This window comes from Mirounga angustirostris, unplaced genomic scaffold, assembly GCF_029215605.1.
Source record: "Mirounga angustirostris isolate CCGP_5_RB_7025 unplaced genomic scaffold, mMirAng1.0.hap1 SCAF_2, whole genome shotgun sequence".
In the NCBI taxonomy this organism is placed as follows: domain Eukaryota; kingdom Metazoa; phylum Chordata; class Mammalia; order Carnivora; family Phocidae; genus Mirounga; species Mirounga angustirostris.
Window position 1 is genome coordinate 129,355,209 of NW_026991710.1, and position 18,548 is coordinate 129,373,756.

Here is an 18,548-nt window from a genome sequence, read left to right on the forward strand (position 1 = left end):
GGCTTTTTGTTTGAAAGATAAACTATCGAGATCGTGTTTTCTGAACAGAGCAACCAGGAATGGTCCTTTCAGTATGCCCGACGATGTCACACTTCCACTCAGTACCTACTCATGGCTTCCCATGATGCTTAAGTCCATAGCACCCAAGACTGTACATGATCTGACTGCCCATCACCTCATCTCTCTCCTACCCTGTCTTTCTTCCTTTATTCCAGCCATTTCTCAGGTACACCGAGAATGCACCAGCCTCCACGACTTTGCGCTGACTCTTCTCCACCTGAAACACTCATTCCCTGGATAGGCACGTGACACTCCTTCCCTCCCTTTAGGTGTCTATCCAAGTACCACCTTATTAGAGAGGTCTTTTCTGATCATGCCCACACAGAGATTGTACTTCCTTGCCCGTTATTACTTTGGACAATGGATTTTCGCAACAATCACGTGGGTCACTCCTGGGTGAAAGCATTTAAGAGCCAATGTATAAGACCGATGTTTATCCTCTGCTGTTTCAAGAGAGCAGACCACGTGGTCCAGATGGTTCGATCACAGGAGGATGTAGCCCAAATTATCGAGTAACTGCCGAGAGCAAATTTCCCTGGAGACTTGCCGGGACCCCCAGTGGAGTCCGTATGTTTGTTAGAGCAGCATAACCTGTGTGGACCGATATACGTTCGCATATTCCATCAGCCCTTTCCCCTTTACTTTATTTTATTTATTTATAGGTAAATATATTTATAAATAAATAAAATATAAATATAAACAAATACATAAAATAAAGTACTTAAGCATTTAATATTACTCAACATGTTGTATATTTACTTATTTGTTTGTAGAGGTCATCAGTGCTACTCACCAAGTATTTCCACGTCTCTGCCTTCTGGACGTGTGGTCAGATTGTGGTTGGGTGAGGCCATGTTCTAGAGTTTCCCTTATGCACAACGGCTGGTCCCTTGGACTCATCCCGGGTTCTAGAATGTGGCAGGTAGACCCTAAAGTGGTCCCCATGATCCCTAAATCCTGGTGCTTATGCTTTATATAATATCCTCCTGTCAAGTGTAGGGGGACCCGTGACTTACTTGTAACCAATAGAATATGGTGAAGGTGATGGGATGTGACTCCCATAATTATGTTACTTTGTATAAGATTCCGTCTTTCTAGCAAACTCTCTCTTTTGCTGTCTTTGAAAAGGAAAGCTGTCATAAAGTAAGGGGTCATGTTGGAGAAGCCCAAGTGGCAAGAAACTGCAGGTGGCCTCGTCTAGGAGCCAACAATGACCCCAAGCAAGAAACTGAAACCTCAACCCAAAACTTGAGGAAATGAATTTGGCCAAAACCATGAGGGGAGCTTGGAAGTGAATTTCTTCCCAGCTTAGCCTGTGATGAGAGGCCCAGTCAGCACCTGGATTTCATCTGGGTGAGAGCCCGAGCAGAGGACCCAGTGAAGCCATTCCTGCCATGGTGGTCTCCCCCTCTACCTGAAAGAATTAAGCTTCACGAGGGCAGAGTTTTGTTTTGTTCACTTGTCTTTCTTCAGCATCATTGCTTAGCACATAGTGGGCACTCAATAAATATTTACTGGATGAATGAAAAAATGAGAAAGAACTTTGTTTTGCTTAACTTAAAAGAGAGATAGTTGCCCATAATAAATGCATTACATAAAAGATGCACACATAGTAAATGCATTACATATACATATCACATGTATTGGAATGGCAATAGCAGTTAAACTTTGTCATAGGATTATTGTTGAATTCCAAGTCTCATTAGGCACCAAGCTGATAGGATTTGATCCATGGTAGAATTAACTTTATGCTAAAGCAAAAAATAGGATCATGTAAAATAAGTGTTTCTTAATCCATATCAATAAAACAAAATTTGCATTGGTCTTAATTGTGTCATGAGAAACTGGCTATCAGTATTTTCGCTGAACATGTTTGGAACAGTCTGACTTACAGTTTGGGCTATATAATGTATGTGAAGTCACTTAGTGGAATCTGGTGGTTTTAAAGATGAACCTCAAAATGAAAGTCATGAGGATGGGCCTCAATTTGGCAAAGCGCCCTTTCTCACATAGGCAACTTCATAAACATACTATATTTATTATATAATGATAGTTAAAATTCTCCTGAGTGATGAAGAGGCAGCCAGAAATCAAATAGGTGGATGTTTTGTGGTAAATGTCCTATTGTGAAGTGGCTTCCCTCTGTCAACTATCAAACTTCTGTGAGTCCTTTCAGTAGAGCTTGTGGTAGAATAATGGTCCCCCAAAGATGTCCTCATCCTCATCCCTGGAACCTGTGAACACAGTATGCTACTGGGGCAAGAGGAATTAAGGTTGCTGGTAGAATTAAGGGTGCTAATCAGCTGGTTTTGAGATGGGGAGATTATTCTGGATTATCTGGGGAGGCCCAATGTAGACACCAGTGTCCTTATAAGTAAGAGGAGAGCTGGAGTGACAAGAAGATGGAGGAGAGAGGCACAAGCCACGGAATGCGGGTGGCCTCTAGAAGGCAGAGAAGGCAAGGGAACAGATTTTCCCCTAGAGCCTCCAGCAAGGGTTGCAGCCCTGCAGACTCCTTGTTTTTAGCACAAGGAAACCCATTTGGAGTGTCTGCCCTCCAGCACTCTGTAAGATAGAAAACCTATAGGAGAGTCTGGGTGGCTCAGTCGGTTAAGCGTCTGCCTTCGGCTCAGGTCATGATCTCAGGGTCCTGGGATCGAGCCCGCATCGGGCTCCCTGCTCCGCAAGAAGCCTGCTTCTCCCTCTCCCACTCCCCCTGCTTGTGTTCCTGCTCTCGCTGTGTCTCTCTCTCTGTCAAATAAATTAAAAAAACCTTTTTTTTTTTTTTTTTTTTTAAAGAAAACCTGTGTTGTTTTAAGCCCCTGAGTTCGTGGCCATCCGTGAACTCAGCAACGGGAGATGAAGATAGCACTGTGAAGAACAACGAAGTACTGGAGATTTTCCTCTCAGTGCAAACTAGCCGGTCTCATTTCCATGGATGCTGGCAGAACACACGTGGCCACCGGGCCAGAGGCAAAGGGCCGCTTCTCCCTGACTGATGGCAGGGCAGCTGCTGGGGGGGCAGCTTTCTGCACAGTTCACCGAGCCCAGATACCCACAGGGCAACGTGAAGGCGGCCAGGTGACCTCTGCACACAGTGGCTTGTGTGATGGGCGAGGAAGCTTGCCACTAGGGAACTCAAATCATTCAAACTGGGCAGCAAGCACCCCTGCCCTTTGCTCCCAAGGGAGGTGCTCTGTCTTCCAAGCTGAAAAGTAGTAATAGTAATAAGCATGAGAACAGTGGTCTGAGTTCACAGACTACTTTTCACATCTACCATCTAATTTAACCTTTTCTTTTTAAAGGTTTTATTTACTTATTTGAGAGAGAGAGAGAGCACATGAGTAGTGGGTGGGGGGCAGAGAGAGGGAGAAGCAGACTCCACTCTGAGCAGGAAGCCCAATGTGGGGCTCGATCCCAGGACCCTGGGATCATGACCTGAGCCGAAGGCAGACGCTTAACCGACTGAGCCACCCAGGTGGCCCTCCCCTAATTTAAGCTTTTAACAGCCCCTTAAAGAGGTAACATTCCCAAGAACCCGAGGCCCTGAAACACTGAATGACACACTCGGGGCCACCCACCCACCCCCATTTCCTGTGGCTTCCCCTTCTAATACTCTCAGTAAATAGATCCATTTGTGCAGCTCTTCACCCTTTGAGGGTATGAACGTCTTGTAAAAGAGTAAATTGTTTTCAGGCTGTCACCCTGGTGACCTGCAAATGGTGGATCCTAAATTGAGCCATAGAAAGAACATGGGCTGTGGAATTAGATGTCGGTGGTTCAAATCCTGACGATGCTTCTCTAATGTCTATGAGCCTCAGGCTGCCCATCTGCAAAATGGGGTCATAATTCCTTCATAGGGATGTTAAGAGACTTGTGCCTCCTGGGTCCTGTCGCTCAGGTTCAGGTTGTCCCTCTTGGAACTACTTGCTCGATTTGTCTCTTCCCCACGACTGTGAGCTTCTTGAGGGCAGGGACCACGTCTTCTGTGCTGGTCCCCCTAGAGAGAGCTAGCACCGTGCCTGACAAGAAGACATGCTGAATAGACATGTGGTGACTGAAAGAGTCCCCCGGGCACCCAGTAGGTGCTTGATAGTTGCCTCTTCCTACCCTCCCTCTGCAAACCCTGCCTTTCGCCAGGCAAGGGACAGTTTCCATCCTAAAGGAAGTCTGGGTTCTCCACAGTCACTTTCACTTCCTAAAACTGAAATTTCTGTGGCCCATATTATGCAAGAGCAAATAAGGCAACCGCTCATTGGCAGCGGGGAGCCGAACAGAGTCACCCGGCCCGGTTCCTGGCATAGCTGGTGGGGGCCCAGTTGTGCAAGTTTCTGAGGCTGGAAACAGAACAACTCTTCTAGTGTTTCTGCGAGCACCAGGGAGAACTGTCCTGGCAGAGCTGTCCCTCATTCTTGGAAAAGAGAGCAATGGCCCTTTCCTTCCCAAAGCCAAGTCCCATGACTCTCTCCTGTGAGAGGGAGTAACGATAAGTCACCGCTGGGCCAGCAGACTAGGCCTGTAGCCCTCCCTGGACGAAGAGGCAAAATGCCTCCACAGTGAGGTTTCATGCAGTGGGTTCCTCCCCACCTCCTTTTTCTGTCCCCTCGTGTTTCCTGGACTCGAGTCTCTACTTTGGAGGGATTCCCCTTCTTCCCAAATACTTTCCGTTTTCTGTTCCAGCTGAGCCTGCCTGAGGCAATGCTGTCTGCCTCAAAGCAGCACCTCTACTCAGTCCAGCAACACCCTTACTTTCTGAGGGAAACTGAGCTCATCCCGTTGACAAGAAGGAGATGATAGTCACATCAAAGTCGAAAAGCCCAGTAATAATTACATTTCTTGGTGTATGTGCCTTTTATCAAAGGGGCTTATTAATCCAAATGAATGCTGTTTACAGCACAATTTCCATAGAGAATTGTTGGCCAGTTTGTCCCTTCCGGGTCCCTCGGGAACAATTCTTGCTTGATAATGTCTGCCTTTTTGAGAGTAAAGTGATGGGGAGCGTTAGTGATTTTACACTCAGTCTACACTGGATAAGGTGTCTTCTCACCTGCTGGGCTTTATGCCTCCGTGGGCCAGAGACTAGACAGGTTTGGGGCCTGATCATTTGAACAGTAGTCGTTTATCTGATAATTTCCCTTGCAATTCTCTTAAGATCAAAAACAAATGCTTTTTAGGAAAGAGTGGGGGGAAAAGATCTACCCAGAAGTCCACACCCATTCACGTCATTTAATTTTCTCTCCAAATTTTTATTCTTTGTCAACACAGCTTTGAAGCTGTGTGATTTCATGTCTAAAAGTTCCTCAGTCAACCGACCTACAATCCCCCTTTCTCTTCTCATTCCCCCATCGTTACCTACTTTTGCCTAATGTTTGTGCCCTGATATTGACAGACAGCTGTGTTTCTCCCATCGATTTTCCATAAAACAAACACATTTATTCATTTGGCTCTACTTACCAAACAACCCATGTCTCACATTTATGGATGCCGGCCCTGCGTGCGTCCTGCCTGGGGCCTTGCCTGATTTCCACGACTCTATGACATTCACTTAGCAGGGACAGGACTCGGGTGAGATGGTGCAGTCAGCAACAGGGCTCACCGTCTCTGTTGGTAACCACTGCACCACACTGCCTTCCTGTTCTATCCTCATGTTGTCAGAAATATTTTAAAATCACTCTGATATATTTTTTCTCACAACAGACAAGACTATGGCATCCTAACTTTCCACTAGGCTCTCTGGACCGTTTGACAGATGAACAGTTAAGGTAGGACTCGACCCCACTGTACCCATAGCAGGCTCACATTCCTGCTGTTTCCTCCTGACCTGGTGATGCCGTCACAAAGCCCAACAGGTTCTGGGGGTGTAGGGGTAGGAGCCCCTTGAATCAGGAAATCAAAGGTGACGGGAGCCAGAAGTGACTATAGGATATTCTTTTCCCCCAGGACAGATGTCCTCATTATTTACATCCTGCTCTGTCAACAATTTGATTTGACTGGCCGAACCTAGAGCAAACTAGAGAGGATGAAGTTCCCGTAGTTTAAATCCTACGGCCTTTCCTAAAACGAACAGCTAACACTGAGTGTTTACCAGGTCCTGGGTGCTGGATTCTGGGTAATCATCATTCCCCCAGTTAACACATGTGAAAACCGCTGGATCTTAAAGCTAACACGTGGAAGAGACACAGCACGGGCCCTCACAGGCCCCGTCTCCATAATCCCATCATGCTGTGGAGGTGGGGGCGCAACGGGATGCACGGAGCCCTGGAAATCAGTCCAGTCAGCTTTGGATGTGCGCTGCATGGGCCATAGTTGGTGGCTGCCCCGAGTCACTCCAGAGGCTGATTTATGGCAGCGACTCGGAGGGAGTCTTTTGGACCCGGCGTCGCATATTTTTAAGAACCTGTATATTTCAGTAGGAAAGGAAGTGAAAAGCTGCCATGATAATGATGGTCATAATAGCTGGTAATTATTGATCTCTTTCTGTAGGCCAAGCATTCTGTTAGCACATTGGATACATGACCTCACTTAAACAGGACAGAAAATCAACTGGGATTTCAGTGTCCCGTACTCAAGCCATCATTCAATTATCGTTTAACTTTCTTCTGGGACTTACAAGAGTAATGACATCCTTGTAGGCAGCGTTTGTCCCGCTCATGATTCTCCCGTGTGGCAATCATCCTTGAACTGTGCAGTGCATTTGGGCCACGTTTGTGTAAAGAAATCTTGCAACAAAATGGGCACACAGACACACATCCCATCAAAAATTCAGTTTTCTAGTATTTGAGTGTTTACTAACATTTTCATTGAATACGTGTAGTGAGATGATGAAGCAGGGGAAGCTGTCTATGGAGATCTAGTGAAATCATGTGGGCTCTGAAATCAGACAGATGGTGGTTCTAATCCCAATTGTGTTACTTAGCAGGTTCCTGAGCCCTTCTGAGCCTCCTTGAATTTAAAATGAGGGGATACCCGCCTCATAGACTCGCTATAGGTTTAAACGAACACACGCAGAACAATTAGCAGAGGTCTTGGCACAAGACAGAGTCTCAACAAGAGTAATTTCCTTCCCCTCCTCCATGCCCACTTTGGATTCGACTTGCCAAACTTGATAGTGTTCCCTGACTTCTGTACCCCAATTTATAGTTCCTTATTTCCTGATTATCTTGATTTGCTCATTTACTTATTCAAAAGTTTTTATCAAATGCCTATTTTATGCAAGTTACTGGGTAACCATTGAGGATGCAATGAAGAACTAAATAAAAACAAATTCCTTTTCACATCCTGGTGAGAGAGTTAGATATTAATCATACAAGTGGGTGGGTAGTTAGAAAGGGAGATAAATGCTACGAAGGATAGGGACACATATCTAGGCTTTAGAGTAGGGACACGAGGGTGAGTCGAGACCAGAAGTGAGAGTGTCTATGGCAGGTGGGGTTGGTGCTGGGGGAGTGGACAGTGATGGTGAAGGGCGTGTGGTAGAGGACAGCTTTCACAAAAGGGCTATGCAAGGGATGTGTGCAGGGTGGAAACTCTGTGTGTCTGAAAGCCTGAAAGACCAATGTGGCTGGCACACCGATGGTGAGGGGGAGAAGAGACAGAGACCAGGAGTTTAAGCAGAAGTCATTCCACAGACCCCGCAGGGCCGTGCGGTCCACCTGGATTAGGATCCTCATCCCAAGGACAATCCAGAAGTCACAGAAGAATTTTCAATACGGGGGTAGTGTGAAATGATCAGATTTTGCGCTGCAGAAAGATCATTCTAGATCTGTACTGTCCAATAACGGCAGCTACTGGCTACTCATGGCTCTTGAACACTTGAAATGTTGTTGGTCTTAGTTGGGATTTACTGCAAATGTAAAATATGCACTGGGTTTCATAGACTTAGTATGAAAACAAGAATGTAAAATGTCTCATTCATTTTAACAGATTGATTCCATGTTGGAATGATAACATTTGGGGTGAAATAAAATGTAATTAAAATCAATTTTACCTGTTTCTTGTTACCTTTTGAAAATGGAGCTACTTAAAAATTTAAAATGACACGTGTAGCTTGCATATGCGGCTCCCATTCTATTTTCATTAAACCGAGTTGCTAGATGCAGTGTAAACGAAGGGATACAGAGAAGGTGAAGTAGATCTGGAGGTTGTTTTAGAGTAAGGCAGCTGGGTCATGGTCGTGGGAATAACAGGAGTTGGGTGGATTCGAGGTAGAATCGGTAGGACTAAGTCCTGTAGCAAGTGCATCTGGATGAATGGTGGGCACCACATGTTAACATAAAGACCGCCGGAAAAGGACCGGCCTCGACAAGAAATAATTATGAGCTGAGCTGTGGATATGTTGAGTGGATATGTTCTGAGACAGCCAAGTAGACAGATGTCTCACCTAGGCTTGGATGAGATGTCTGGGCAGGAGACTTAAATTTGAGAGGAACTGGCATGCAGATGGGCATGACTGAGGTTCCTTAGGAAGCAAGCAGCCAGTGAGGAGTGACCTGGGACCTAGATTTGGGATAGAGGGTAGGGAAGAATAAGTTTGAAAAGGAGAGTTGAAGGGGAAAACTAGGTGTGTGCGGTCCTGGAAACAAAGGGAGAGAATGTCTTAAGAAGGAAGGAGCGATCAGCAACGCTATCTGCTAGGACAGGTTAGGCAACGTGAAGAATAAAAAATATCGGGAGTTAGCAACATGGCGGCCATCGATGATCTTTGCAAGTGCTGTTTGAAATGATAGGGGCGGAAGCCAGGCTGCAGAGGAGCGCAGACTGGGCAAGAGGTGAAGAAATAGGGACAGTGAATATAAAGAGCTCTTTTCAGAATTTGGACTATGAAGGGGGAGAGAGGGAGAGAGACAGAGAGAAGCTTGGGGAAGATGAGTTTCTGTTTGTTTTTTAAATAACCAGAAGAGACTTGAACAGGTGTAAATATTGGTAGGAGTGGTCTGGTTGGGGTGGAGTGGCAGAAAGTACAAGAGGGAGAGGACACAGGGAGGGACAATGTTCCCTACTGGACCGGGCTGGGGGTAGGGTAGAGGTGGGGGGTGGACCGACCACACTGGGACGAGGGATCCCCCTTCTACTGTGGCAGGAGGGAGGAGGATGGGTGTGGATGGAGGTTCAGAAGTGGGAAGTTGAGGGGATTTCTTCAGATGGCTTTAGTGTGCTCTGTGAAGGAAGAAGTAAAGTCATCCCTGAGAGGATATGAGGGGATGAAGATGGGTGGTCAATGGCGGGAGGAGCGTGCTGCAAGTGTAAGAGATGGTGGGGAGTGCAGGGGCCTTAGCGAGAGAAATGGAATAAAAATGCCTGTTGTCCTCTAAGAAAACAGGCAGGAGGGCACTTTTAGGTTTGGGATTGAGTGTTATACAGGAGAAACAGAAACAGGAGGAGAAGAGACAGTGCTGGCTCTAGAATTTCTATTTGGTAGAGCAATCTGATTCAGGGCTGGGAGGGCGTGAAGCATTCTGTGTAGGATTTTACATGCTATTATAGTGAGGAAACACAAATTGTTCATACTGAAGAACAGGGAAGCCTTATGGAGACTGGGTAGGTCTTAGGAGGTAAAGCCCTGATCTTCAGGCCTGTGTTTGGCAACACCAAATGAAGGTGTTATGAAGATTGTAAACAAGAGGGGCTGTGCACTCTCTCAGATCCCCAAGGCCTCCTGCTGGCGCCCCAACAACCCCCGCCCCCCAAACCCAGCAGCTGGTGTGAATGTTCCGACTATCTGGTGGCCACAGTCAGCTGGGTATTTTCCCTATAAAGAGAGGGAAGGAGCTCTTTCCTGGTGAACCAGAAGTTTTGGGGCCAAGTACAACTCTCCATATGGTGCTGAGAGAATGGGAGCCCCGGGGGCTGCTGACCCCTCTGCCTGTGAACGCCAGCTTGCCGCAAACGTTTGCCTCAAGCTGCACTGAATGAGCAAGGAAGAGAAGGAAGGAGATGACGAATGGATTGGGGAAAGAGGAAGGAAATCAGTGACTCTGAGCAAGATGCAAGAGGCCCGAGTTAGTCATTGAGAGCTTGGTCGACTGTAAGTAATGACCAAGTCCAGGGAGTGGCTGAGGTAGCGCAGAGGGAATCTTCTGGGTGGAGGAGGTAAAGGGACAGAGAGGCTTTGGGAACAGTGAAGCCCCCTGGGCTGCTGGAAGATCCTGGGAAGAAGAATTCTATGGGCTGGTGTCAAAGCCTTCAGCAAATGGGAGGAAGGGACTAGGGAGTCAGCAGATGGGGACAGACATAGGAGGCCAGAAGTCAAATGGCATGCCAAGAGGAGGCCATGGCCCCAGAGAAACTGGTTTTCTTACAAAGGATTGGGGAAGTAACAGATTCTCAGGGAATAGGGTTCCTGGGTCTGATGATGTCCTTTGCGGAAAACCATGAGACACCATGGAACGATAGATTTAATCCCATCATATGAACTGGGATTTAGCACAAATCATTTTAGTGACCTATGTGGGCTGGAACTGTTACATGGTAAATAATGGACACACGGTTGGATCTTTACCAGTGACTGGAAGCTCAAAGGAACCATAGCCAAAGGAAGGGCAGATAGGCACTGACAGGACCTATCTGAGCAGACTGATGACGTGGCCAGGACTATCTCAGGTGACAGGAAGTGATGGCGACAGGCAGCCGATGAGGAAGAGTGGCACTTGACGTGGGGAGGACGGAAGGGCTTGGCAAATTTTTTTTTTTAGTGACTCAAATTTAATTTTGTTAACATTGGCTTTTTAAAATGTCCTTGAAAATTTTTTTCTGCAGAGATATTTCAGAAGTTTGCTTTGGCTTTATGATTAATATCTAAATTACTAAATTCACAAAGTTAAAAACCTTGTCTTTCCTTAAGGTTTTAGGTCTGACCAGCTATTTATAAATCTACCAAAATTTATAGATCACTTTAAAAGAGAATTTGGCTTATGTTTGTCCTATTTACGAACATAGCTAATCTTTAAAATAGTTCAAACTAATGAAAATAAATAAATAAATAAAATAGTTCAAGCTAGACTTATAAATGTAATATACTTCATGTCCTCTTTAAATGTTTCCATTGTTTGACTTAACAAAACTTCCCTGAGTTCTCAAATAATTCTTATAAAACTAATATGCTTATAAATATGGTGAACTTTAACCTTTCTTGTTTCCATATATAACAAGTATTCAATCCATGTTTCCACAAATAAAAATTTCAACTTAAAAATCACAAGTATAAATGAAGTATACATTTTATTTTGTTTTATTGAGGTGTAATTGACATTAACATGATATTAGTTTCATGTATACAACATAGCAATTCCACATTTGTATGCATTGCAAAATGGTCACACAATATGTCCAGTTACCATGGAAAATCACCTTACAAAGTTAATATATTATTGACTATATTCCCCATGCTGTACATTACATCCTCATGGCTTATTTCTTTCATAGCTGGAAGTTTGTACTTTTTAATCCATTTCAATCCTGCCTCCAATCCTCCCTCCCCTCTGGCAACCACCAATCTGTTCTCTCTGAGTCTGGATTTTGTTTTGTTTTGTTTGTTTGTTTTGCTTTTTGGATTCCACCTATAAGTGAAATCATGGGGTATTTGTCTTTCTCTGCCCGACTTACTTCACTTAGCATAATATCATTAAGGTCCATCCATGTTGTCACAAATGGCAAGATTTCATTCCTTTTAATGGCTGAGTAGTATGTCATTATACATATAGTTGCCACATCTTCTTTATCCATTCACCCATTGAAGGACACTTAGATAGTTTCCATGACTTGGCTACTGTAAATGATACTGCGATGAACATAGGGATGTAAATATTTTTTTGAATTAGTGTTTTCATTTTCTTTGGACAGGTACCCAGTAGCGGAATTGCTAGAACCTGTGGTATTTCTATTTATAGTTTTTTGAGGAACCTCCATACTGCTTTCCACAGTGGCCCCACTAACTTACAATCCCACTGACAATACATGAGGGCTCCCTTTCTCCACATCCTCGCCAACATTTGTTATTTCTTGTCTCTTAGATAATAGTCATTCTGACAGGTGTGCGGTGATATCTCATTGTAGTTTTGAATCTGTTATACCTTAGAACAGAACCTAAGAAGGCGTGGTCACATAGCTTACATCCGTAGGATTGAGTCATATCATGACTTTACTTTCTCCATCCACATAGAAGTCAGCACCCCCCACCCAGGCTGCCACACAACACGGTCAGATTTAGCCATTATTTGATTTCAGTATATTTTCCAAGGAGTTCCAAAGAAGTTGGAACTTGATAAAAAATCCCGCCTTCTTTTCATACCCTTCCTGCCCAATGAGACTATACAACCCTTACCGAGAGCAAAGTAATACCAATTGTTCACTCATGGTTTTCTTTAACTATAGGTTTGGAAATTAAGCTCTACATTTCTTCATTTGCATCTTTAAAAGAGGTCAGCTGTTGTGTGGCATGGTTAGGAAATCAGGGCAAGGAGCCATTGGTCAGACTTCTCTCCCTTGTTGAAATCCCACCGTGTGTCCGCAGTGGTCACTTGAGGTGTTTCTACTCCCATTTCTCCAGACCTAACTGATGTTCTGAAAAGATATGTCAATTCACCACTTGACAACTAGTAGTCGATTAGTGCCTACTTTGTTTCAGGGGCTGGAGATACTTCACTGCAAAGGGAGAATAACATCCACGCCCTCAGGAAATGCACATCCAGCTACATTCAGCGCACGTGTGTAAATTTTGGAGTCTCCTTTTCTATCACCTAATGGAATTCTTGCAATAGATGAAAACTATTGCCCTTGTCTTTGATAGTCCTGTGTGTATCCTATAACAACTTACCTCGTATATTATCCTCATGGTTTGGTCATTTGCTTCTGGGACAGTCCACCAAAGAACTTGGAGGGAAAGTCTCTTTCTCTCTTTCTTCTTCCATTTCCCAAATAGTTTCTGAAATATGTACAAATTCTCTACATTAAAGAAAAAACAGGACTTTTATGGACTTTCTGTTCTGAGTTAACATTGATGCTTCTAATCCTGAAATATATACCAAGAAGCCTGAAATCAATGTAGATCAGTCACTTGGGCCAACATATGAAACAGTCAATTTTATTTGGAGAGATTTTCTTTATCTTCCCTCCCTCGCTCCCTCCCTCCTTCCCATACCTCCTTCCCTCCAGAATGAACATTGAAATTATTCTGCCAAGAATATCTTATTTTCTGGAATCATTACAGGATCATGGGTTTCGTCCTTGAATAGACTTTGTGGAAGTTGGGTGAATTGTTCTGAATAGGCATGGAGTGATATTAGGAAGATGGCAAGCTGAAGATGAACATTACATAAGGGATAAAACTATCTGAATACAATATAAAAGGAGTTTATAGTGTTATGTTTCTAGGTCATTTGGAATTTCTGAGGTATTTAAGAAATTTAATTTTCTTTCCATCAATAAATATCTTATTTAGAGCTCTTTTGGTTGTGAGAGAAATCAATGTCAACTTATTAAGGAAAAGGGAGATATTTTATAAGTGAGTATATTTATTTTATGACTTGCTAGAGAAATTAGATGTTTTCTCCCTCCTTCTCTCAAAGGGCTAGCAAAAAGCCAGCTCCTCTCTTTTGGAGGCCTGATGTGTCTGTCTATCCTTTGCTCAAGGAGAAAAAAAAAAGGATCCTTAGAAGTCAGTTATTGAGATAATTTATGTACAATAAAACTTGTCAATCTAAAGATACAATTTGATGAGCATTGGCAAAGACATGCAGTGTGTAACCACCACCACGATCATGATGCAGAACCTTTCCAGCATTCCCAAAGTTCTCGGGTGCCTCTTTGCAGTCAGTCCCCTCCTGCCACCTGGCTCCCTGGCTTCTCCTGGATGACCTTTTGTCATAGTTTTGCTCTGTGCAGCATTTCATCTAAATGCACCCTACAGTATCTATTTGCTGTGTCTGATTTCTTTCACTTAGCATTATGCTTTTGTGATCCATCCATGTTCTGGCATGTATCAGTTCTTCCTTTTCATTGCTGAGTAGTATTCTCTTGTATAGTTAAGTAGCAATTTTTAAAATCTATTCATCAGTGGATAGATATTTGAGTTGTTTCTAGCTTTGAATATAGTACATGACTTTGTGTGGCCTTATGTTTTCATGTTTAGAGAGTAAATACCTAGGAAAGAGGATTGCTGGGTCACAAATTAAGTGCATGTTTAATTTTATAAGAAGTTCTCAAACTTTCCCAAAGTGGGTATACCATTTTGCATTTCCACCAGCAATGTATGAGAATTTCAGTTGTTGCACATTCTTACCAACACTCGGTATCATCAGTCTTTAATTTTAGTCATTCCTGTTAGCATGTAGGGGTATCTCAGTACAGTGTTTCCCCCAGTTTTATTGAGCTATAACTCACTTATATCATTGTATTAAATGTTTATAACATAGTGATTTGAGAAAAGTATATATTATGAAATGGTTACCATATTAAGTTTAGTTACCACCCATCACCCCACCTAGTTATAATTTTTTTCTTATGATGACAACTTTCAAGATCTACTCTCTTAGTAACTTTCAAATATACAGTACAGTATTTATTAACTATAGTTCTCATGTTGTACATTACATCCCTAGAACTTATTTATCTTATAACTGGAAGTTTGTACCTGTTGACCCATAGAAAGCAGTCAATTTTTTTTTTTTTTAAGATTTATTTATTTGAGACAGAGAGAATGAGAGACAGAGAGCATGAGAGGGGGGAGGGTCAGAGGGAGACGCAGACTCCCTGCCGAGCAGGGAGCCCAATACGGGACTCGATCCCGGGACCCTGGGATCATGACCTGAGCCGAAGGCAGTGGCTTAACCAACTGAGCCACCCAGGCGCCCGAAAGCAGTCAATTTTACTCTGAGAGGTTTTGGTTGATCTTTCAAGGTTCCAAAACGTTTAGAAGTAAGAGATGTTGCTTTTCATAGAAGATGAGAGGTAACAGAAGAGTACCCTACAGTCAAGACCATAGTGAAAAAACTAATATTAAAATGAGTTAAAGTAGTAAAACAATAAAATTTGAAAATTAGTTATTAGAGGTAGAACTGAAAGACCGTGTACTTCAGGAAAATTGTGAGACTTTTTCTGAGATGATGGAACTTTAAAGACATGCTTTCATATTAACTAAAGATATTTACGGTCGAAACTGCCCAAGCTGGCTTGATACTGTAAATTCTGTCACAGTATTTTAAATCCCCAAGGTATTTAGATCTCAGTGAAAATTTGATAGTTGAAGAATAACTGAAGTATTCACTTTATAAGGATACCTGTCACTCCCTGCATACCTTGAATTTAAGACAAAATCGGGGCACCTGGGTGGCTCAGTCGGTTAAGCGTCTGCCTTCGGCTCAGGTCATGATCCCAGGGTCCTGGGATCGAGTCCCACATCGGGTTCCCTCCTCGGCGGGAAGCCTGCTTCTCCATCTCCCTCTGCTTGCCATTCCCCCTGCTTGTGCGTTCTCTCTCTGTCAAATAAATAAATAAATAATCTTTAAAAAAATAAAATAAGGGGGTTCCTGGGTGGCTCAGTCATTAAGCGTCTGCCTTCCGCTCAGGTCACGATCCCAGAGTCCTGGGATCGAGCCCCACGTCGGGCTACTGTGGAAAATGTTCCTCACCCTAGAAAAACGTGACTAATCTTAATCTTGGTAAATGTACACTTGGTTCTGTACCTAACACTTATCAGTGGCCAGAAAAGGTCCAATACTCAAATTTATCCAACACAAAAGTATACAGTTTAACCCACAGTGTTTCCCAGACACGAGGCATAGTAGCCGTTAGCAATATCTTTTATTTTGCCACAATTTAAAGAACTTGACCTTTTCGGGTATGTGCTGAAGACACCACCAGATATTTCCTTCTGGAAAATAATACTTTCTCTTCAGAGCACCCTGATTCTTTTCACACACTGGAGGCCCTGGACGCCGGCGGTAACCATCTCCTTTGCTCCTGTGAATTCCTGTCGTTCACTCAGGAGCAGCGAGCGCTGGTCCAGATCCTGATCGACTGGCCAGAGAACTACCGGTGTGACTCTCCGTTCTCCGTGCGCGGCCGGCGGGTTCGGGACGCGCATCTCCCGGCCTCTGAATGCCACCGGGCAGCTCTGGTGTCTGCCGTGGGCTCTGTCCTCCTCCTGCTGCTTCTGCTCACGGGGGTCCTGTGCCACCGCTGCCACGGGCTGTGGTACCTGAAGATGATGTGGGCCTGGCTCCAGGCCAAAAGGAAGCCCAGGAAAGCGCCCCCCAGGGACCTCTGCTACGATGCCTTTGTGTCTTACAGTGAGCACGATGCCTACTGGGTGGAGACCGTGATGGTCCAGGAGCTGGAGCACTTCGACCCTCCCTTCAGGCTGTGTCTTCATGAGCGGGACTTCATCCCTGGCAAATGGATCATTGACAATATCATCGACTCCATCGAGAAGAGCCACAAGACCATCTTCGTGCTGTCTGAAAACTTCGTGAAGAGCGAGTGGTGCAAGTATGAGCTGGACTTCTCCCATTTTCGCCTTTTTTTTTTTTCTTAAGATTTTATTTATTTATTTGACAGAGGGAGACACAGCGAGAGAGGGAACACAAGCAGGGGGAATGGGAGAGGGAGAAGCAGGCTTCCCGCTGAGCAGGGAGCCCGATGCGGGCTCCATCCCAGGACCCTGGGACCATGACCTTTGCCGGAGGCAGACGCTTAACGACTGAGCCCCCCAGGTGCCCCCCCCTCCATTTTCACCTCTTTGATGAGAACAACGATGCTGACATTCTTATTCTTCTGGAGCCTGTGGGGGAAAAGGCCATCCCCCAACAGGAAGTGTTTGAGTTGAAGAATAATTCTAGTTTTTAAAATGGAAATATTCAGACAGTGAAATATTCTCAGTTTTCAAAACTTCGTTCTAAGTTAGAATTTTACTCTTATTTCCCACAGGCAGTATTAAGAACATTCTTCAAAAATTGCAGATGTTGGTGAAATCTTTTCAGAATAGAAAAATTTTGAGGAATGGGCATTTGTGTTTACAAACGTGTATAAAATAGTGCAGGGAGGGGCACCTGGGTGGCTCAGTCGTTAAGTGTCTGCCTTTGGCTCAGGTCATGATCTCGGGGTCCTGGGATCGAGCCCTGCATCCGGCTCCCTGCTCCTCACAAGGCTGCTTCTCCCTCTCACACTCCCCCTGCTTGTGTTCTCTCTGTCAAATAAATAAAATCTTAAAAATAAAATAAAACAGTGCAGGGATTATATTAGATTTTCATTAAGTGATTTTTGACAGATGTATTTCTTAGTATTTTATGTAACTATTACAAGGCGCTTTATATGAAAAAGACAAACTGAATTTTGATAACTTCATTTTAGAATTTCAGTCAGATGCTCAAAAATATAAATATCTACCATGAGTTATCCCTTCCCAAACACCTTTTCATATTGTGCTGATTTTCTAACCTTAAAAAAAAAGCTTTATAGTGAGTTGTAGGTCTTATGCCAAAAAAAAGCAGACTGACTAAGGAGTCTTGGAGTGTGATCTGGGTTTGTCACCTAGCTGTGAGCCACGTGACTTAGGAGAAGTTCTCCAATCACTTGAGCTGAAGGTGCAATAATATCAGAACTATTTATTTCCTGTGTTCTTGTGAGATTCAGATGAAAAGATATATTTGAAAGTGCTTTGAAAACATTTACGAATCTTTACTGTACATAGATGACACTGGTAATAACTTGTGGGTAAATGATTTCTCCCTGACTTTGCCAGAACATTCTAATTGGCTTTGGGATACAAAGCAATAACATCAATCTAGGCATTTCAACTAAAGACATATAGAGACAGAAAAGAGTTTTGTTTGTTTGTTTGTTTTAGATTCGGGGGGAAATATTGGAAAGAAGTTTTCTGAGGTACACAATTGAGAACTCATGAAAAAGAGAGGTGGGAATTTTGTAGGAAGAAGAAAGTCTTTCAGGCAACAGCAGAGCCCCGATCATTAGGGATAGAGAGAAATATCCACATAGTCAGTAACCTGTATAGAAAATCAGACTCCACCCTCTCAAGTTCACATTCATGCCTATTAAGTTTGCCTGATATTGGAACCTTTCATGAGGATTAGGGATGTGGAATAGGGCAAGACAAAGAACCCTGGATTTAGGGTAAAATTCTCATTTCAAATCTCAGTCCTGCCACAATTTGCATGGCATTTCTTCCTGTGTAAAAGAGAAGAATGTTTTCTTCGCCTTAATTTGTGAAGATCAAATGTAATTATGAATATAAAATGTACTGCATGAATATTATTTAGGCAGTTTAATTTTTAGAAGGTAGTTTGTTTCCCTTATAAATATTCTTCACTAGGTTCTGCGGCAATGAAAAAGGCCAATCTAAGACCGTTTTTGGAATTACTTTCAGAGGCAGGGATGGAAGGCGCAAGGTTGGGATTTGGATTCAAAATCTTCGAGGTAAGTGGGAGCCCCCCCATCTTTCATGGTCAGAGTAGGGATGTGACATAGGACCTACATAC

At 43.7% G+C, this 18,548-nt stretch overlaps 1 protein-coding gene across 1 annotated transcript; it reads left to right on the forward strand.

Annotated features, from left to right (window-relative positions):
• Window positions 1–8,741: 8,741 nt before the first annotated feature.
• LOC135363546 (toll-like receptor 2) lies at window positions 8,742–16,588 on the forward strand. Its single transcript, XM_064584031.1, has 2 exons — window positions 8,742–8,772; window positions 15,906–16,588. The coding sequence occupies exons 1-2, from the start codon at window positions 8,742–8,744 to the stop codon at window positions 16,586–16,588; spliced, it is 714 nt and encodes a 237-aa protein (XP_064440101.1).
• Window positions 16,589–18,548: the final 1,960 nt, after the last annotated feature.